General features: G+C 47.3%; 1 protein-coding gene across 15 annotated transcripts in view; it reads right to left on the reverse strand.

The window, feature by feature from the left end:
• Positions 1-18,085, reverse strand: part of RGS6 (regulator of G protein signaling 6) — a 639,493-nt gene that overhangs the window by 43,110 nt on the left and 578,298 nt on the right. For all 15 annotated transcript variants that reach the window (XM_044924782.2, XM_044924778.2, XM_044924776.2 and 12 more), the window contains one exon: positions 12,282-12,468. In XM_044924782.2, coding sequence (XP_044780717.2) covers positions 12,282-12,468 — 187 coding nt within the window. The remainder of the gene's footprint in view (positions 1-12,281; positions 12,469-18,085) is intronic.

Consider the following 18,085-nt stretch of genomic DNA (forward strand, 5'->3'; position numbering starts at 1 on the left):
GAAGTCACACTGACCATCTCAGCCACGGTTCTCGTGCGGGGAGGGGGTCACAGCCCTGGGCGGGTGACAGTGATGCTTCAGGGATGTCCCTGATGAGCTCCTCCACCTCATTTCCCTTCTTGGGCTCGGCCCTGGGACAGGAGCTTTGCATACCTGAGATGCCAAGGCAGAAGCAAAACCAGCTGGAACCATGGGCAGCACTTTATAAAACCTTTAAAGGGAGTATAATCTATAAAAATACTGAATCGCTATGTTGTATACCTGAAACTAATATAATCTGGTAAATCAAGGGTACTCAAAAAGAAAGATTCTTTCAGAAAAGAAAGCAATGGAGAGAAAGAAAATAGAAAACCCCCCAAAACTCAAGATGACCAGAATCGGTGGAGTCCAAGACACATGCAGGAGGTGGAGGGAGTGAGCAGTGTCTCAATGTCTCAGAACCACACCTGCTACAAATCAATGTTTTGCAGGGAGAGTCCTCAGCTGGAAAGCTCCTTTGTTTTTAGACAAAACCCAGTGGCCCTCACAAGTGCTGGGGAAGGTAATCAGACAAATGCCCAGGCCTTGGGCCCCGAGCATGCCGGAGCAGCTGGATGACTTAAGAACACCCTTACGTCCTCCTCTTGGCTGTGGGTTCCTAAGACAATTACAATCTCATTCCCCAGCTTTAGAGCATCCTCCTGGAGTGGGAGGCCACTCAGCTGGAGCACTGCACAGCTGCCAAGAGCCCTTCTTGGGATTTTCAAGTGTCCTATTTTTCTTTCTTCGTCTCTGTCTTCCACATCCACCCTTCCTGGAACAACATCCAGGCTTTGGGCACTGTTGAGTCCCTTGTGGTCCCCTGAAGGAAGATAAGATTGTGGTGCAAGATGTGATGTTGCTGCATGAGATACTGGAAGGGGGACCAGGCTGGTGGTCAAAGGCTTGGATTCAGGTCCCCACTCACCTTTTTCCAGCCCCACCAAGCACACAGTTAACCAAGGAAATAGAGGGGAACCCATTACAAAAACTGTACACAAGCGAAGTAATGATGATAACTGGCTTACATGAAGGGACTGCCCTTGCCAGAGAGGACGCCGGGGAGGAGACCAAAGACCATAAGATTCCTGGGGAAGGAGAAAAGTTGTCTTACTTTCATTGCTGTTGTTATTTGCTCAGAATTGGTGTTTAGGTTTAAACAGCTTCCTTTTACAGAGGAGGACACTAAAGTCCTACAAATTTGAGTGCCTTGCCGGAGCAGAGTCAGGATTTGAGCCCAGTGTTCTGTGATCCCCCCCAAAGCTCACACTCTTGCCTTGGCACCTGCTGCTGTTCATGGTCCTTCCGTTGGGGTTTCGAGGGAGCCAGTTGTGTGGCTGAGACAAAGTCCTCAATGTGTGGTCAGCAGAAACGTTGGGGGCCTCCTCTCAAGCTTTCATCTGAGTCACCCCAGGGGTGGACTGTTCACCAGCCCCACTTGTCAGTGACAACAACGGCTGGGTCACCCAGGGTGACACAGACTCTGGTTTCTCACCTCACAGATCGTGTCCAGCTTCCCTTCTGCACCAGCAGGAAGGGCCAACCTGGCAAAGCTCTGAGTGCTGATCAGACTCCCGGGAAGTCATAGGCAGCAAGTCTGTGTCACAGAAAGTCACCCAAGAGATCCCTGAGTCTCATCTTTCAAGAGGATATCTTAAGCCAAAGGCCTTCAGACCTTACGCCTGGCTTGCTGAAGTCTAGGGAAAATGAACACTTTTCTCATCATGGGTCCTGCAGGAGGACAGAAGGTGGGACTGCACTAGGGTAGGGAATTGACGGGGATCCTACGTCATTATCTGCCTAATAAACATAGCAAAGACTCCACGGCCATGTGAACAACCACTTGAGTGAGAGACAGTAGCCTCTTGTCCTCAGGATGCGGCTTTGGACAATCATCCCAGGATCCTGTGAATCTTTTTTTCCCCATGTTTTTCTCTCCTCTTTTTAAACTGAAATGGAGTTGGTTTTCAGTGTTGTGTTAATTTTTGATGCATAGCAAAGTGCTTCAGTTACACATATATACATGTGTGTACCAAGTTGCTTCAGTCCCATTTGACGCTTTATGACCCTATGGACTGTAGCCCGCCAGGCTCCTCTGTCCATAGGATTCTCCAGGCAAGAATACTGGAGTGAACTGCCATGCCCTCCTCCAGGGGATTTTCCCAACCCAGGGATGGGACCTGCGGCTCATTATGTCTCCTGCTTTGGTAGGCAGATTCTTAACCCCTAGTGCCCCTGGGAAGACCCATACATGTATACATACATAGCAATATATATAAATTCTTTTTTAAAAAAATATTCTAGGGTCCCGTGGATCCTATATGAGAAGCCCCCATTTGGATTTCTTTATCCTTCTAAACAGGATGTGTGAGTCACTGTTTACATGGAATGCAACATTCAAGCCCTAAGAGAGTGTAAGAGTGAATTATCTTTTGCCTTTAAAGCATCCTTATAAACATGTTCAATTTAACTGGCCAAAGGGCACAGTATTGTGATGCTGTTCAATCCCTGTTCTTAGATAAGAGTAGCTTCAAAGGCAGCTTTGCATATTTTCTTTCACCTACCCGAATACCATGGGTATTAACTTAGACAAATGTTTCCTTCTCCTCTTCAAGGGCATGCGGTTTGGTGCAGGAGATCTCTGCTCTGAAGCATCAACAAAGAAATTTTGGAATTTGCTTCTCTGACGCCTTCTCTTCAGGAACTACTCTTCTGTGTGGTAATAAACAGAATCCTCTCACAAACAACTGATTTGTTCTTTTCAAAATGCATGCCTCCCTCTGCTGTTCATCTCCCTAAAATAAAACCACCCACAGAATAAAATGAGTAATTCCTGGAGTAAGCAGTTCCATAGCATATTTTATTAAAATATGTCTGGCATGGGAAGTCTACCAGGAAGTGTCCTCCAAATGAGGATTAATATCAGGAAACTTGGGGCAGTCTTGTGATACTGGCATACAGTGCCACCACCTCCACCTCTGGGGCAAAGATGAACAGCCTTCACCAAGCTAGGAAGATGTCTGCTTCTGACTCATCTGGGGCAAATGTAAACGTGGGCTCCCTGGGCTCTGACATTTCAACAAAGCAAACGTTAGAAGACTTTCATTCCTTAGTCAAGTTGCTTCTAAACATCTACCTTTAGGTAAGAATAGAGACTCTAGACTCGAGGCTTTTTGTCTGCTCACGGTGGGTGTAACTTGATGGTGTATTTCTCAGCTCTTATATCACCCTGACCTCATTTTGACCTTGAGGTTAGTCTTTGATCTTTCCATGCATGGATGATGGCCAAGTAGAGTTTCGGTAACTTAGACTGGGGTCTGCTTAAGAGAAAAGCCTACTTATCTGTATATTCCCAGAGTCTAGAACATCTGACCCTTAGTAGATGGTCCTAGTTTTGCTGAATTGGCATATTGGAGAAATTGAATTCAACTGATATTTGTTGATCACCTCCTCTATGTACTTTCCAAGGTCGTGTGGCAAGACTTTTCTGAATGGAAAGCCAAGGAACAAATTGCCTTTTTTTTTTTTTATGATAGGTACAACTGAGTTTATCATTCTGGACCAAATTGTCAAGAAAAAAATTTTTCTAAACCACAACTGTTTGCAGAGCATTATTTTAGTGTCATAGGGATTTATAGAAGGTAAGGAAAACCAATTGACTGCTCCCAGGGAAGAACTTCAAATCCAGAGGTGCTGGAAGCCTAGACACTGCAGGTCTAGATGGGGCATCTCAGTAGCTACTGCAGGTCAGGGAAGCAGAGGGGCTTGGACATCTAGGAAACCTACATGGGAACCTGCAGGGACTAAAGTCAACAGGCTGGATTGGTCCACCAGATTCAACTGCCAACCCATCTGCTGGACAGATTTCCAATCCAATTCAATCTCAATGCAGCATTTTCTTAGGCTTGTTACGTTTGGTTTGTAAAGAATGATGTGCTCTTGGACAAGCTGTGCCCAGTGGTGAAAAGTCATCCAGGCCCCTTATGACCTTTGCCATTTCCCTTGGTGTAGAACTTCACAGCCCACAGGTCAAGGTCTCCCAACTCAAATGGGAGAATGAATGTTCATGAAATGGATGGGTGGAGAGATGGACAAGTAACTCAATGGATCCAGTGACACAGTTCTTGGAACATCCTCAGATCAGTTCAGTTCAGTAGCTCAATTGTGTCTGACTCTTTGCGACCCCTTGGACTAAAGCACACCAAGCCTCCTGGAGGTTACTCAAACTCATGTCCGTTGAGTCGGTGATGCCATACAACCATCTCATCCTCTGTCATCTCCTTCTCCCGCCTTCAATCTTTCCCAGCATCAGGGTCTTTTCAAATGAGTCAGTTCTTCACATCAGGTGGCCAAAATATTGGAGTTTCAGCTTCAACATCAGTCCTTCCAATGAATATTCAGGACTGATTTCCTTTAGGATGGATGGTTGGATCTCCTTGCAGTCCAAGGGACTCTCAAGAGTCTTCTCCAACACCACAGTTCAAAAGCATCAATTCTTTGGCCCTCAGCTTTCTTTATAGTCCAACTCTCACATCCATACATGACTACTGGAAAAACCATTGCTTGGACTAGATGGACCTTTGTTGGAAAAGTAATGTTTCTGCTTTTTAATATGCTGTCTAGGTTGGTCATAACTTTTCTTCCAAGGAACAAGGGTCTTTTAATTTCATGGCTGCAGTCACCATCTGCAGTGATTTTGGAGCCCCCAAAAATAAAGTCTGTCACTGTTCCCACTGTTTCCCCATCTATATGCCATGAAGTAATGGGACCAGATGCCATGATCTTAGTTTTCTGAATGTTGAGCTTTAAGCCAACTTTTTCACTCTCCTCTTTCACTTTCATCAAGAGGCTCTTTAGTTCTTCTTCGCTTTCTGCAATAAGGGTGGTGTCATCTGCATATCTGAGGTTATTGATCTTTCTCCCGGCAATCTTGATTTCAGCTTGTGCTTCATCCAGCCCAGCATTTCTAATGATGTACTCTGCATATAAGTTAAATAAGCAGGGTGATAATATATAGCCTTGACGTACTCCTTTCCTGATTTGGAACCAGTCTGTTGTTCCATGTCCTGTTCTAACTGTTGCTTCCTGATCTGCATACAGATTTCTCAAGAGGCAGGTCAGGTGGTCTGGTATTTCCATCTCTTGAAGAATTTTCCAGTTTGTGGTGATCCACATGGTCAAAGGCTTTGGTGTAGTCAATAAAGCAGAAGTACATGTTTTTCTGGAACTCTCTTGCTTTTTCGATGATCCAACAATGTTGGCAATTTGCTCTCTGGTTTTTCTCTGCCTCTTCTAAATCCAGCTTGAATATCTGGAAGTTCACGAAGATCTGATAGACAGAGTGCCTGAAGAACTATGGACGGAAGTTTGTGACATTGTACGGGAGAAAGGGATCAAGACCATCCCCAAGAAAAAGAAATGCAAAAAGGCAAAATGGTTGTCTGAGGAGGCCTTACAAATAGCTGAGAAAAGGAGAGAAGCAAAAGGCAAAGGAGCAAAGGAAAGATATACCCATTTGAATGCAGAGTTCCAAAGAATAGCAAGGAGAGATGAGAAAGCCTTCCTCAGTGATCAATGCAAAGAAATAGAAGAAAGCAATAGAATGGGAAAGACTAGAGATCTTGTCAAGAAAATTAGAGATACTAAGGGAACATTTCATGCAAAGATGGGCACAGTAAAGGGCAGAAATGGTATGGACCCAACAGAAGCAGATGATATTAAGAAGAGGTGGCAAGAATACACAGAAGAACTATACAAAAAAGATCTTCACGACCCAGCTAATCATGATGGTGTGATCACTCACCTAGAGCCAGACATCCTGAAATGCAAAGTCAAGTAGGTTTTAGAAAGCTCACTATGAACAAAGCTAGTGGAGGTGATGGAATTCCAGTTGAACTATCTCAAATCTTAAAAGATGATGCTGTGAAAGTGCTGCCCTCAATATGCCAGAAAATTTGGAAAACTCAGCAGTGGCCACAGGACTGGAAAAGGTCAGTTTTCATTCCAATCCCAAAGAAAGGCAAATGCCAAAAATGCTCAAACTACTGTACAATTGCACTCATGTCACACGCTAGTAAAGTAATGCTCAAAATTCTCCAAGCCAGGCTTCAACATTCTCAGATACTCTGAGACTTAAAACTGAAGCCAGGCAGCCCGTGTGCCAGCCAGTTGACTCCCGCCTGCCTCCTGCCGCCTGCAGAGGCTCTGGGAAGAGGTGAATGCCCTAAGAGGAAGCCTTAGGCTCACGATACTTCCTGTGGTTTCATTCTCTTCTTGAAACCCACCAGCAGTGCTTCAGACAACGAGCCCCGAGATTCGGGTCTCTCTCAGCTCCTATTGCTCTGCCTACCACTGTTTGATTCCTCCTCTTTCAGCTCTAAGCCTTCAATGCTTTCCTACTGTCTTCAGGGTGAGAAAATTCAAATTCCTTAGGAAGACACCCAAGGTGCCCCAGATCTAGCTCCTACACACCTTTTATTTTTGCTTTTCCCCACAAGGAACTCCTTCCAAGAGCAGACATCTTCTTGGGAGTTTAGATTTAGCTTGGAATTATGAGACCTCAGGGAATACTAAGGCCATTAATTTTTGTGAGTTCACACATATAAGGATATAGCACTTATTCAAAGAGTTTTCAGGGCTATTGGCTCATTTTATTTCTCAAAAACCCTTAGAGGGCTTAGAGAAAACATCATCCCCATTTTACAGATGAGAAAACTAAGGCACAAATCATCAAGATCCTTGCCTGAGATGACAAGGCAAGTGGGTGGCAATGTAGCTCTCCTGATGCCTCAGCATTGAGAACAGAACTCAATCCCTAGCATAAAGAACTGAGTCCATAAAAAAAAGCCATGGCTCATTTTTCTTCTTTTTCTCCCCTCATGAAGCTAAATCTGTGAAATTGGAACAACAGAGCAAACAGCTGAGGGCTATGGTCACAGCCCACAGACCTTTATGGAAGATTTGATCTTGGCCCAAATTTTCAAAGAAGCCAAATGGATAGGCAAAACACAAATGCAAACGCTGGGCCCATGCTGACAGGGCGTCTTGTGGGATCTTTCCACAGGAAGCAAACACAGGCAATTAACTTTGCTGTAACAATGGCTGTGGTCACATGAAAAAACAAAACCCTCAGAGAGCGCTTACACCCCCTCCCCTGGGGCCCATTTCAAATGAACCCACAACCCTGTCTCAGTCTTCACTCCAGCTACTGACCCCGGATATTCACATGTTTATTGGTTCTTTGACCCCTGTTGGGTGGTTTCTGATCCCAGTGGGGGGTGTTCCAAAGGGCTTAGGTGTCATCATTCCCACTTCTCAGATGGGCAAACTGAGTGACCGCAAGCAAGCGTAAAGGGCTTACAGGAACAGAGCATGTGGCTAGAATCAGAGCCTGCTCCCCGGCTTGGGGATTTTCGCTGGGGACCAGAGTTTCTCCAGGTCTCTGCATGACAACCAGACCTCAGCTCTGATAACCCAGGGGCAGTGCTATCTGAGCAGCAGACCTGACTGGCAAGTTGGGAGATCTGAGAGCAAGTTCTGGCTGGATTTTAGCCTTCTCCCCCTTACCTGGAAACCTTGAAGTCACACCTGTGCAGCCGGTGCAGGCAGCAGGCAGAGTGGGGATCATGGTACTTACCGACTGACTTCCCCTCGGTCGCGGGCTCTAGAATACTCAACCCCAATGCAGAAACACTCATGGAGGTTGGTGGGTTACTGTTACTACACCAAGGTCTCCTCTAACCCGCTCTCCCATATAAATGAAAGATTAATGGCTCCCAACCCTTTATCTTCTCTCTTTCTGGATTTCTTGAAATGTTTCAATGATTTTCATGGTATATTATCTAGCACGGTGATCTCAAACTCTGCCCCCGCTGTCTACTTCTTTATGTCCTAAGAATGGTTTTTATATTTTTAAGTGACTGAGAAAAATCAAAAGGAGAATACTGTTTCATGAGCTTTCAGAGTCCAAAAATAAAGGTTTTCAACACAGCCGTGCCCACTTATTGATGTATTTCCCATTGTTACACTATGACAGTGTAGCTGTTTTGGTATGGCAGAACTGAGTACCAGTAATATAGACTCTATGACCTACAAAGCTCAAAATTTAAACCGTCTGGCCATTCACGGAAGAAATTCAGCCTTTTAAACCAACTCTTAGTGTAAAAGGCAGGCTACAGAATCAACCTATTTGCACAGCCACTCTATACACATGAATTGAGAGAGAGGAAAAAGTACTAGAACAGGGGTTATCTCTGGGTACTAAGGTTACATACAGTTATGTGAATTTTTTTAAAGCAAATTTGTTAAACACAAAAGTATAAGAAAAGAATATTAATGACATTAATAAGACAAACTTCCAATGTCTTACTGTGGGCCAGACACTGCTAGTCGTTGATATGTTTTATTTCACCTAATTCCCTTTCCACAGCATAGGTACCATTGTATCTCTGTACAGATGAGGGAAGAAGACTGAGGGAGTTTAAGGAACTTGCCCAAGGTCACAGTGCTAGGGAGAAGCACTTGGTGTACTTACGATGAAAACACACTTGAGAAACAAAACGGAATGTGCTGAAAAGAGAAACTGGTTTAGGAAGAGCGCTTTACTAGAAGTCACAGAATCCCAGTCCTTACAGACGATGAGGAGGTTGCAAATGCTTTCTTTGGGTATCCACATGTCTAGTCTACTTCAGTAAGGAGACACAATACATGGGGTTGGCCAAAAAGTTCATTGGAGATTTTCTGTATAATGTTAATGAAAACCAAAGGAACTTTTTGGCCAACCCAGTGTTGTGAGTATTTACCTGAAAAATGGCAGAGAACTGTGCTAATGGAGGCTGTATATCCAGAAGCACGTCAAGGCATGATGTGCTGACTTCCCAAGCTTTCCCATCAAATATTTCTTGACGTAGTAACAATATAAATGTCAAGAAATATTTGATAGGCGTATTGACTAAATTTCAATAGTCAGTTGACTAAACTGTGGTGCTTCCACACTTGAAATGCGTGTGTTAAGTCACATGCGACTCTTTGTGACCCTATGGTCTGTAGCCCATGGGGCTCCTCTGTCCGTGGGGATTCTCCAGGCAGAATACTGGAGTGGGTTGCCATGCCCTCTTCCAAGGGATCCTCTCAGCCCAGGGATCGAACCTACATCTCTTATGTCCCCTGCATTGGCAGGCAGGTTCTTTTCCACGAGTGCCACCAACCAGGCAATGACTGAGTAGTACTGATATGATTATACTGCTGCTCGTTGGCATTGTGAGTTTGAGGCTGCTCTGTGGTGATGTAGGATAAAGCAAATGACATGAAGAACTAACGCTGTCATCGATAGTGCCTTTGAGAATCAGGTTTCTAGAAAAAGGGGACACAGACCTAAGAAAGAAGAGGTTAAATAAAATCCCCTGTAGTTTTGAATTTGAATGCAGAGTATCAGTATGATTCATGATGTATTTTCATCAGAAACAACCACCACCTATTTCCTAGTTTTGGCCACTGGAAAAGTCTAAAAATGATAACCAACCCAGGAACAATGAGTGCCTCGAAATGCCCAGATTATCGTCTCTAAAAATATTTCCCACTAAGAAAAACAAGGGATTCTTAGATTCTTGAAGAACTAGCTGATTCCATATCTGGGGAAGGGCTTGGATCATCTTAGCTTCCCTGATATTTCAATCACATCAAAGACTACCAGGGTCATGTCAGAAGGAGCCAACTGGCCAGAGATGGCACAATGCAAGCAGCAATAACAATAATAAACAAAATGGGTTAAAACATAGCAAATATGCTTAAACCGATGGGTTTACAAGGATACTAAAAAACACACACAGACACCCTAATTGGTCATCATTGGAAGATGACAGTAAACTATTCATTATTTTTAAAATTGGCAAATAGAGGAAATGATTCAAACATATATTCCATCCGTCTTATATGAATTCCATTACTAGATAATCAAACAGTAGATGTATTTGACTATTTGTATTTCACTTAATAAATGAAGAAAGAATGACAGGGTTAGAACATCATTTTGTAACCCCTAATTAACTGACGGATCTAAACTATGAACATCAGTGGCTTCGAAAACCACAAAGGGAGATGGCTAGACATCATACGCCTTCTGACAAGAGAGCGCAGCACAGTCTAGGAAGTAGTTTTCCCCACAAAAATCAAGCTAAAATCTGATTAAATATCTAAGTCAAACTAGGAATTTATAGGAAATGCAGATGGTAGGACACATTAAATAGCAACACAAGGTTGCAAACAGAAAAATCCAGACTGCGGGATCTCTCCAGCACAAAAGACCCAACTTCTTCCTTCAGTAAACTTCAAGGGTGAGGAGAACATAAAAGGAGCCTGTAGATTACAATGTACTTAAAAGACAAGGTGAGCTACATGTGTGGGCCTTATTTGGATTCTGATTTTGAATAAGAATTTTAAAATGGCATTTAGGAAATACTATGAACTTGAACAGTCGCACGACATTTGATGATATTAAGAGATAATCGCTAATTTCTTAAGGTATTGCGGGAATGTTAAGACCAAAGGGTCAGTTTCTGTTAGAGGTATATACCTAAGTATTTACAGATGGAATGGTTAAGTCTTGGATTTGTTTTAAAACTAATGGTGAAAAAGTAGGCAGGGACACAGATAAAATGAGATTGGTCTTATATTGATGATTGTTGAGGCTGGATGAGGGTTCACAAAGTTTCTACTTTTCCATAAAAAATGCCCACAAGTTTCAATAATAAAACATTAAAATAAATCCCTTCTGACATCTTGCTCAGATGGTAATACTGGGCAGGGAGCATGATGGCTCTGACAAATACCCCTTTGAAACATCCCATCTCAAAAAACATGAAACATCTGTTTCATGAATGATGGAGAGTTGTGCTTCAGAGTGTTCACTGGGGACTTCCCCATCACCCATGGAGCTTCTCCATCACCCATGGAGCTTCTCCATCACCCACGGGGCTTCTCCATCACTTATGAAGCTTCTCCATCATTCTCCTCACCAGGATACTGTCACTATGTGCTTGGTACACATACACACACACATACTAAAATCTATCAGAAAAAAAAAAATTCTCGTGACTTGAATATTTCACTTTGAAGCTGCAAAGGGTGTGAGGGACTTGGGATTTCATAAAGCTAAGTCACTGAACTCTACAAAACCAAATCTACCTGGCCCAGGCATTCAGTGGAACTCATGACCAGGGGGTCACATGAAAGACAGTTGTGGTGTTGAGGCTGCTAAGTGTTTCCATTCCGAAGTTCTGAGCAAATAACAAGGCAAATTGGGATGACGGGGACACCGTTTCTCTTCTCATGCCGTTATGTGCACCAGAGACTGAGTTTCCTAAATTAGATGATAATGTCTGTGGGAGGGCAGTTCTCACCTGGGGACCCCACAGGTGCAAGAGATGAAGAGGGCTGAGGAGACAGAGCAAAACCTTAAGCCCTATCACCGGGTGTGGGATGGTGGGAGGAAACAAAATTTAGGGGCCAGGAAGTGAGAAATGGATCTGATGTTTATCTCTAGAGATGGCGTCTCCCAGCCCTCAAGTTAAGCTTGCCGTTTAGGGTGGCTTCTGTTTCTTCCACCAGCTTCACCAGCATCTGTGTGCTAACGGTGCTGTGCAGAGTCGTGCGTCCTTCCCTGTCACCCCCCTGCCCGCCAACTCATGGGTTCCTTACACCCCAGAGCTCATTCACTTATTGGTGACATTGCCTGTTTCCCTGCCTTTCTCTCCCACTAGCCTTTAACTTCCTCCAGGGCAGGGGCTTTGGTCTGTTTCTGATGGTATCTCATCACATGGCACACGGCATGGAATTCAGACGTGTTCCCCAAACATCACTGCGGGATTGGCGGTCACAGTGCAGGGTGGTGGTTATGAGCATGGTCTTGACCCCTGGCCCTCGAGCCCACTCTCCCCACTTTGCTGATGCTGTGCTCTACTTTCCAGATTTTACTATGACTTACTATAGGACTTTGGGTTTTGTAAAACACTTCTGAGATTTTCCTGGAAAAGACATACACATAATGGTAAATTTCTATTTCTACGTAATAACATAACTCATTTAGGAAAGCAGTCCTCCTGGAATTGCACTGTGCATCCACCTGGAATGGTCCCCATTGATGGCCTCATAAATAAAGGCTGAGATTATAACTACATATGACACCTCGGATGTGTGTTCAAGGAGTGGGGTAGTGGGGCTGACACATGAACATCTTGGGACAGAAATGTTTGATGAGATGAGCAAACCTGGGCATCTTCGAATGTGTATCTCCCTCCATCCTTGACGTTCTGACTGGTTATCTCATAGCTGTGAGAATCCAGGTTGATTGCGCTTGGGGCCCCGGGAGCCAGAAACTCTTGCCAGATTTCTTCCACCCTCCTGGCCACATCCTGGAGGGGCTGTTTCTTGAGATCCTGGACTGCCAACCAGAACCTGAAACAGAAGCACAAGGACAGTTCGTTCCAGGGGCTCCGTCAGTAGCTGCTCTGTTGGACGTGGTCCCGGAACTGACATCCCATGGCACTCACTCTTTGTCCCCTAGCTGTCCCAGTAGCCATGTCCCAGGTCATGAAGGCTGCAGGGACTGCTGAGAATACAAAGATGCTCCATCATTGCACTAAATGTATGTTAGAAGATTGCCTTGCTTCTGGTTACCAAAAAGAGATTTTTATCTCTCTACCTCAAGGTTTTTCAGCCTCGGTACTGTTGCCATTTTGGGCTGGATAATTCTCTGTTGTAAGAGTCGCCCTGTACATAGAAATATCTTTGGGTTTGACCCATCAGATGCCAGGGGCATCCTCCCCGCCCTGTGACAACCAGAAAGTTTCTGGGCATTACTGAATGTCTTCTGGGAGGTAAATTCACCCTTGGGAGAGAACCACTGTTTGACATAGAAGCCACGACCCAGACAATGTGAGTCCCTTTTCCATATCTGGTGGGGATCTGTTGGAGGTATTCAAATGAAAGAAAGATCCCAGAAGCAATAGTATCTTGGAGCCATTAAGAATATTTGAGCTGGAAGGACCCAGCCATACATGCTGTTGATGAAGAAACTGAGCCTATTTGCAGCATCAATGTGGGCATGGTGTTCGGCACGTTCCCCAGAGGAGGGCATGGCAACCCGCTCCAGTATTCTTGCCTGGAGAATCCAGGCAAGGACTGGGCTTGGACTGTAGCCCGCCAGGCTTCTCTGTCCACGGGGTTGCAAAGAGTTGGACACAACTGAGCGACTAAGCACAGCACAGCACAGGTGCTCATAAAATGTCTGTTGGATTTCAGGTGGGCTCATCTGGAAAAAAGCTGAAGGGACGTATATCGGGGATCCCTCTACAAAAGATTCTCCAGGGACTGCTGGAGAAAGAAGCCTCCTGTTCATGACTATATTTGCCTCTCATGAATCCCTCAGCATCTGCATGGTGCTGGAGGGCTGGGCGTGCACTGTGAGCTCTTTTCTGCTGAGAACAGCAGCAGCCGGGGCCAAAGCTTGGACAACAGCTCCCTGGGTCGTGACGATGGTTCCCAAGGCAACCCTGGAGAGGGATTTCAGCAGGACTCAGGTCTGGGTGGCATATTTTCTGTCCTGTGAACAAAACAGGCCAGTTTCCCCATCAATGAGACGAGAGGACAGGTCCCTGGCTGTGTGGTTCCTGCAGCCACGGGAATCACACATACTCAAGTCAACGAAAGGGCAGGAACAAGAGAAGCTGAACCATGACATGGAGGAAGGTGCATTCAATCTGTCATCGAATTTCACCCAAAGTAAGAGGCACTCTTTTTTTTTTTTAAAGGTTAAGCATGTTTTTCTGTTGCTGTTCAGAGAAGTGCATGGAGCCATGTGCATGGCCTAACGGTGCCACCCAGTGGCCAACTCGGGTAACGTAGCTTCATTTCCACCAGGAAAGAAGACTGGGGGGCGGGGCCGGGGGGAGTGGTCTCGGCGTGTGGGTCTGTGTTTGTGCGAGACACCAGCTCTGTGAGCTCCAACTCTCCCCCTGCTGTACCATTTGGGATTCTGATGATCTCGCTAAAGAAAACCCTCATGGTTTCCTCGCCAAGACCAAGAGGCAGGGAGGAGTCTTGACGGCTTCACTCAACCGGAAGATGAGGAAGTCCTGCTCCCAGCTGTGCTGCCCTCTTGGCATCGCTGTATCTTTCTGGGCCTCTCTCTCCTCCTGGCTCGTGGGTACAGAGCAGGGGGAGGGGTATGTGGATGGGTCTGAGCATGTCCCATCCCGGTGTAACTCTGCACTACTCTCAGGCCCCGTGGGTGGGTGCTGTAGGGGCAGCCTCATGGTGACCACAGGTCGGGAGGGGCCTGGGAGGTGAGGCCTGGGGCTCCTGCCACTGATGTTGGCCTCACTTGCCTTTTAACACCAGCCCTCTCTCTTTCTGCTCATGTCAGGTCTTTCGTAATCATGTCCTCTGGCTACCCAGGGACAGGGAAACAGCAGCCAGTCTTTAACCAGAGTCCAGACTGGTGGTGGTTGTGGAGCGGGGAGGGAGTTGGGCAGAGTTCAAAGGGGGCTGTTAACTGTTCAGTTGTTCAGAAGGGTCTTTGAAGCTCAGCTGGGAGGAGGGGGTCTCATCTACCCCCTTGGCCATTCCCTAAGGTTCCCCTGGACTCTCTGCCGTCCCACACCCACCAAGGTCTGCCATGAAATGAAGGAGGTGGCCGAGTGCTTTCAAGTGAAAATGGTCAGCTGGTGAAGACAAAACCTACAAAGGCTTTCTTCTCCCAGAGGACCATGTTTGATGGGCAGGTAAAATTTAAGAAATCGGCTCTAAAGAGAGGAGCTAGTGTTGGTTTTTGGAAGGCCTGGAAGGAGGACTGACGTGCAGCTTTGTGAGTCCCTGGCAGCCCTAGGGAGTCACCTCTGGCTAAGTCCTGGGCTGGAAGCAACTCCTTTGGGCCAGCGTCCATCCCAAGCCTACCGGACTCTGCAATTTCTCATACAAATGAGGACACCCGGGCGATTTCCTGATGCCTCAGTCAGGGTCATGTGGATGTCACCTTCTGTCCCTTGTCTCAGTCTGCTCTGAGATGGAGCTCTGGGGAGGCCCCGAGGTCCCTGCAGCTTCTGAAAGCCGCAGGCTCCCCATGGTTCCTGAGGCCTCAGCGGTCCTTTCAGCAGAATGAGTTGGGAGCCACATTAATGCACATCACTCAGCTGGGTATAGAGAAGTCTGGGGAGGGTGGGAAGGGAAATTTCTGAATCAAATTTAATCAACTTTTATACACAAAAAATCAAAAGGTTCCCTTTATCATATAAAACCAAGAATTAAAAAAAAAAGTATAAAAAGAAACAACAGGCATGTTGGAGGAGGAGAAACAGAAGGAGGAGCTGAGGGGAGGACAGGGACGGGGAGGACGGAAAGGAAGAGGGATGACACCCCCCAGACAGCAGTCTTCTCTCCCTGCACACATGGGGACCCTCTCGGCCTTCCATCTGCCTTGGAGATGAGCTGCCTTATCTCTCTCAGGTGACAGTAAAAATGCCGTCACAACCCTATCCTGACATCCCATACATGTTTCCCATCACTGGCTTCGAAGAACCTTTGTGCCAGTTTGAAATTCAGTACAGGCTTGGTTTCCCTTGTGGCTCAGCTGGTAAAGAATCCGCCTGCAATGTGGGAGTCCTGGGCTCGATTCCTGGGTTGGGAAGATCCCCTGGAGAAGGGAAAGGCTACCCACCCACTCCAGTATTCTGGCCTGGAGAATTCCATGGACTGTATAGTCCGTGGGGTCGCGAAGAGTTGGACATGACTGAGCGACTTTCACTTTCACAGGCTTGGTTTGTATTGGCCATCTGTGAGCCCACGGGCCTGAGCTGGGGGCCCTGAGCCCTGGCTGCCCGGCCACCCTCCCCTCAAAAGAGCCCTAGAAGCGCCCCTCGCCATCTCTTACAGACAGATGGAAGGCCCACTGAGGCCTGCGCCAGTCCCACTCTTATCACAAGCCCGCAGGTACCACTGCTTCTCCAGGACACCAGCGGGGAGGACAGACTGTCAGCGGCCCCGGATCCACCCACCCTGCATTAGCCTCTGTGGCTTCTGGAGGCAGAAGGGCTATCACGACTGGCAGGCCAGGCGGATGCGCGGGTACCAGGGAGATCACCTGTCCTGCTTTGCCGGAGTCAGCAGAGTCAGGGCCGACATCCGATCCATGTCATTGGCTTAGGAATGCCAGTGGGGGGGGCAACTGGCCTTCTCAGGGAGGCAGCCTGGGCTCAGAACGCCCCCCCACCCCGGACCAAGCAGCTGGGGATGGGACTTGAGGGCCGCCCAGGGCTGCCCCAGCTGGCCTTCTGTCTCCCTCGGGGCCAGGGTGCTGACATGGATTGGGGTCTCCTCCTCAAGGCTGGCTGCAACAAGGGGAACCATGAAGCAGCGGGCGGCACTCCGTCCTTCCAGGAGGTCTGGCCAGGCCCTGGTTCCTTGCTTACCTATCTTCTCATCAACTAGGATTGTCATGTGTTAGAAAAACCCAGCTTTTCGTTTGTTCCCGGGAAAAGCCAGATCCACGCAGAAGGAAGGGCCTCTGTGCCCTCTGCTGGCCAAGAGAGACTCAGGAACAACTGCTGCCACTTGACTTGGTCTCTGCTTGGGCTGGGATCTCACCACCAGCAGCGCTACCTGAGCTGAGCAACGTTCGCGGGGCAGTGGCCCAAATGCCACAGGTTGTCCGAGTGCCGTGTGAGCACCTCTGTCCCCATGAACCATGTGTTCGGTTCTCGGGGAAGCCCACCGGGCCTGGCCCACCTCCCGGGGTCTTCCTAGGACTCGGGGCAACTGGGAGGCTGGAGCGCTCCAGGACAAACTGCTAACACTCCTGCGCTCTCTTTAATTGCTTCTCCCTTCAGCTGACACTGTGTGGAACCAGGATAATCAATCTGCAGGTTAGAAGAACAACCACGTTCTCTCAGGAGACATTACAGCTCATAAAAAATGTACGGGGGACGCTCTTGGCTGCAGGTTTTGATTTTTAACTCGTGCCCTGCCGAGAGGCAGTGGTGGTCAAGTCAGGGAGGATGAAGACTTGTGCAGGTCGTAGAACTTCCCTGGTGGTCTGGTGGCTGAGACTCTGTGCTTCCACGGCAGGGGGCGTGGGTTCGATCCCTGGCCCAGGAGCTAAGATCCTGCGTGCCTCTCGGCACAACCAAAAAAAAAAAAAAAAAAAAAGATTTGTTGTGCAAGAGAGGGGGCAAAGGTGGCAAGGGGCAAGGGGTTCCTGTCACCCTTCTAGGAAATCACACAGAGAAAAGAGAAGAACCAAGCCAGACCACTCCTTGGGACCCTCTGCTTCAGAACCAGGAGGTCCCACCTTGCATGCATTCTAGAGGCTCTGAGCAAACAGCTGTCTCCCATGGGGAGACACGTGCCCACCCTATCCAAATGGAGCCCTGGGCTCAGCCTACAAGCAGCCTACAACCATGAGCCCTGCTGTCTGCCGCAGATGCCCTGGCCACATGGCCTCCAGTGCTTAGAGATATTGCCCCTCCCTCATTTCACAGGCTCACCCCCCAAAAAATGATGAAAGAAGATGTCAACTTGTATGACCACAGACCTCTTTCCTTAAAGGATTCAGGGTGACCTTTTGCTGTGGTGAGAGCAACACCTATGCCTCTTTGGGGCTCCTCTTCTCTGTATTCTGAAGCGCTGACAGAGATTGAACCACTTGGCTGGTGAGCTGGCAAGATTTTTCTAGGCATCATGCAAAAACATCACGCTCTAAGTACCCTTTTCACTGGAGAGATGCAAAGGAGCTTGGGGAGACGGACATGGAGAAGCCTTTGCAGTGGATCCAGTTGAGTCCCGGTCAGTCTCTCTCTTTCCCTCCCCTGCTCCAAGGCCAGCTGCCTGGGCTTGACCAGTCTGGGGGAGGAAGGACCATCCCGGCATGGCCAGCCATAGATGGGCAGTGTCCTCGAGCTGTGCTGCATGGCATGGCCCTGGCGTCCACCCTTCACAGGGACCACAGGGGAGGTGCAGCCACAGGGCCCCCTGAGGATGCCCTGGGCGAGGGGTGAGATGCATTCAACTCTGCACCTTC

Source organism: Bubalus bubalis, chromosome 11, assembly GCF_019923935.1.
Source record: "Bubalus bubalis isolate 160015118507 breed Murrah chromosome 11, NDDB_SH_1, whole genome shotgun sequence".
In the NCBI taxonomy this organism is placed as follows: domain Eukaryota; kingdom Metazoa; phylum Chordata; class Mammalia; order Artiodactyla; family Bovidae; genus Bubalus; species Bubalus bubalis.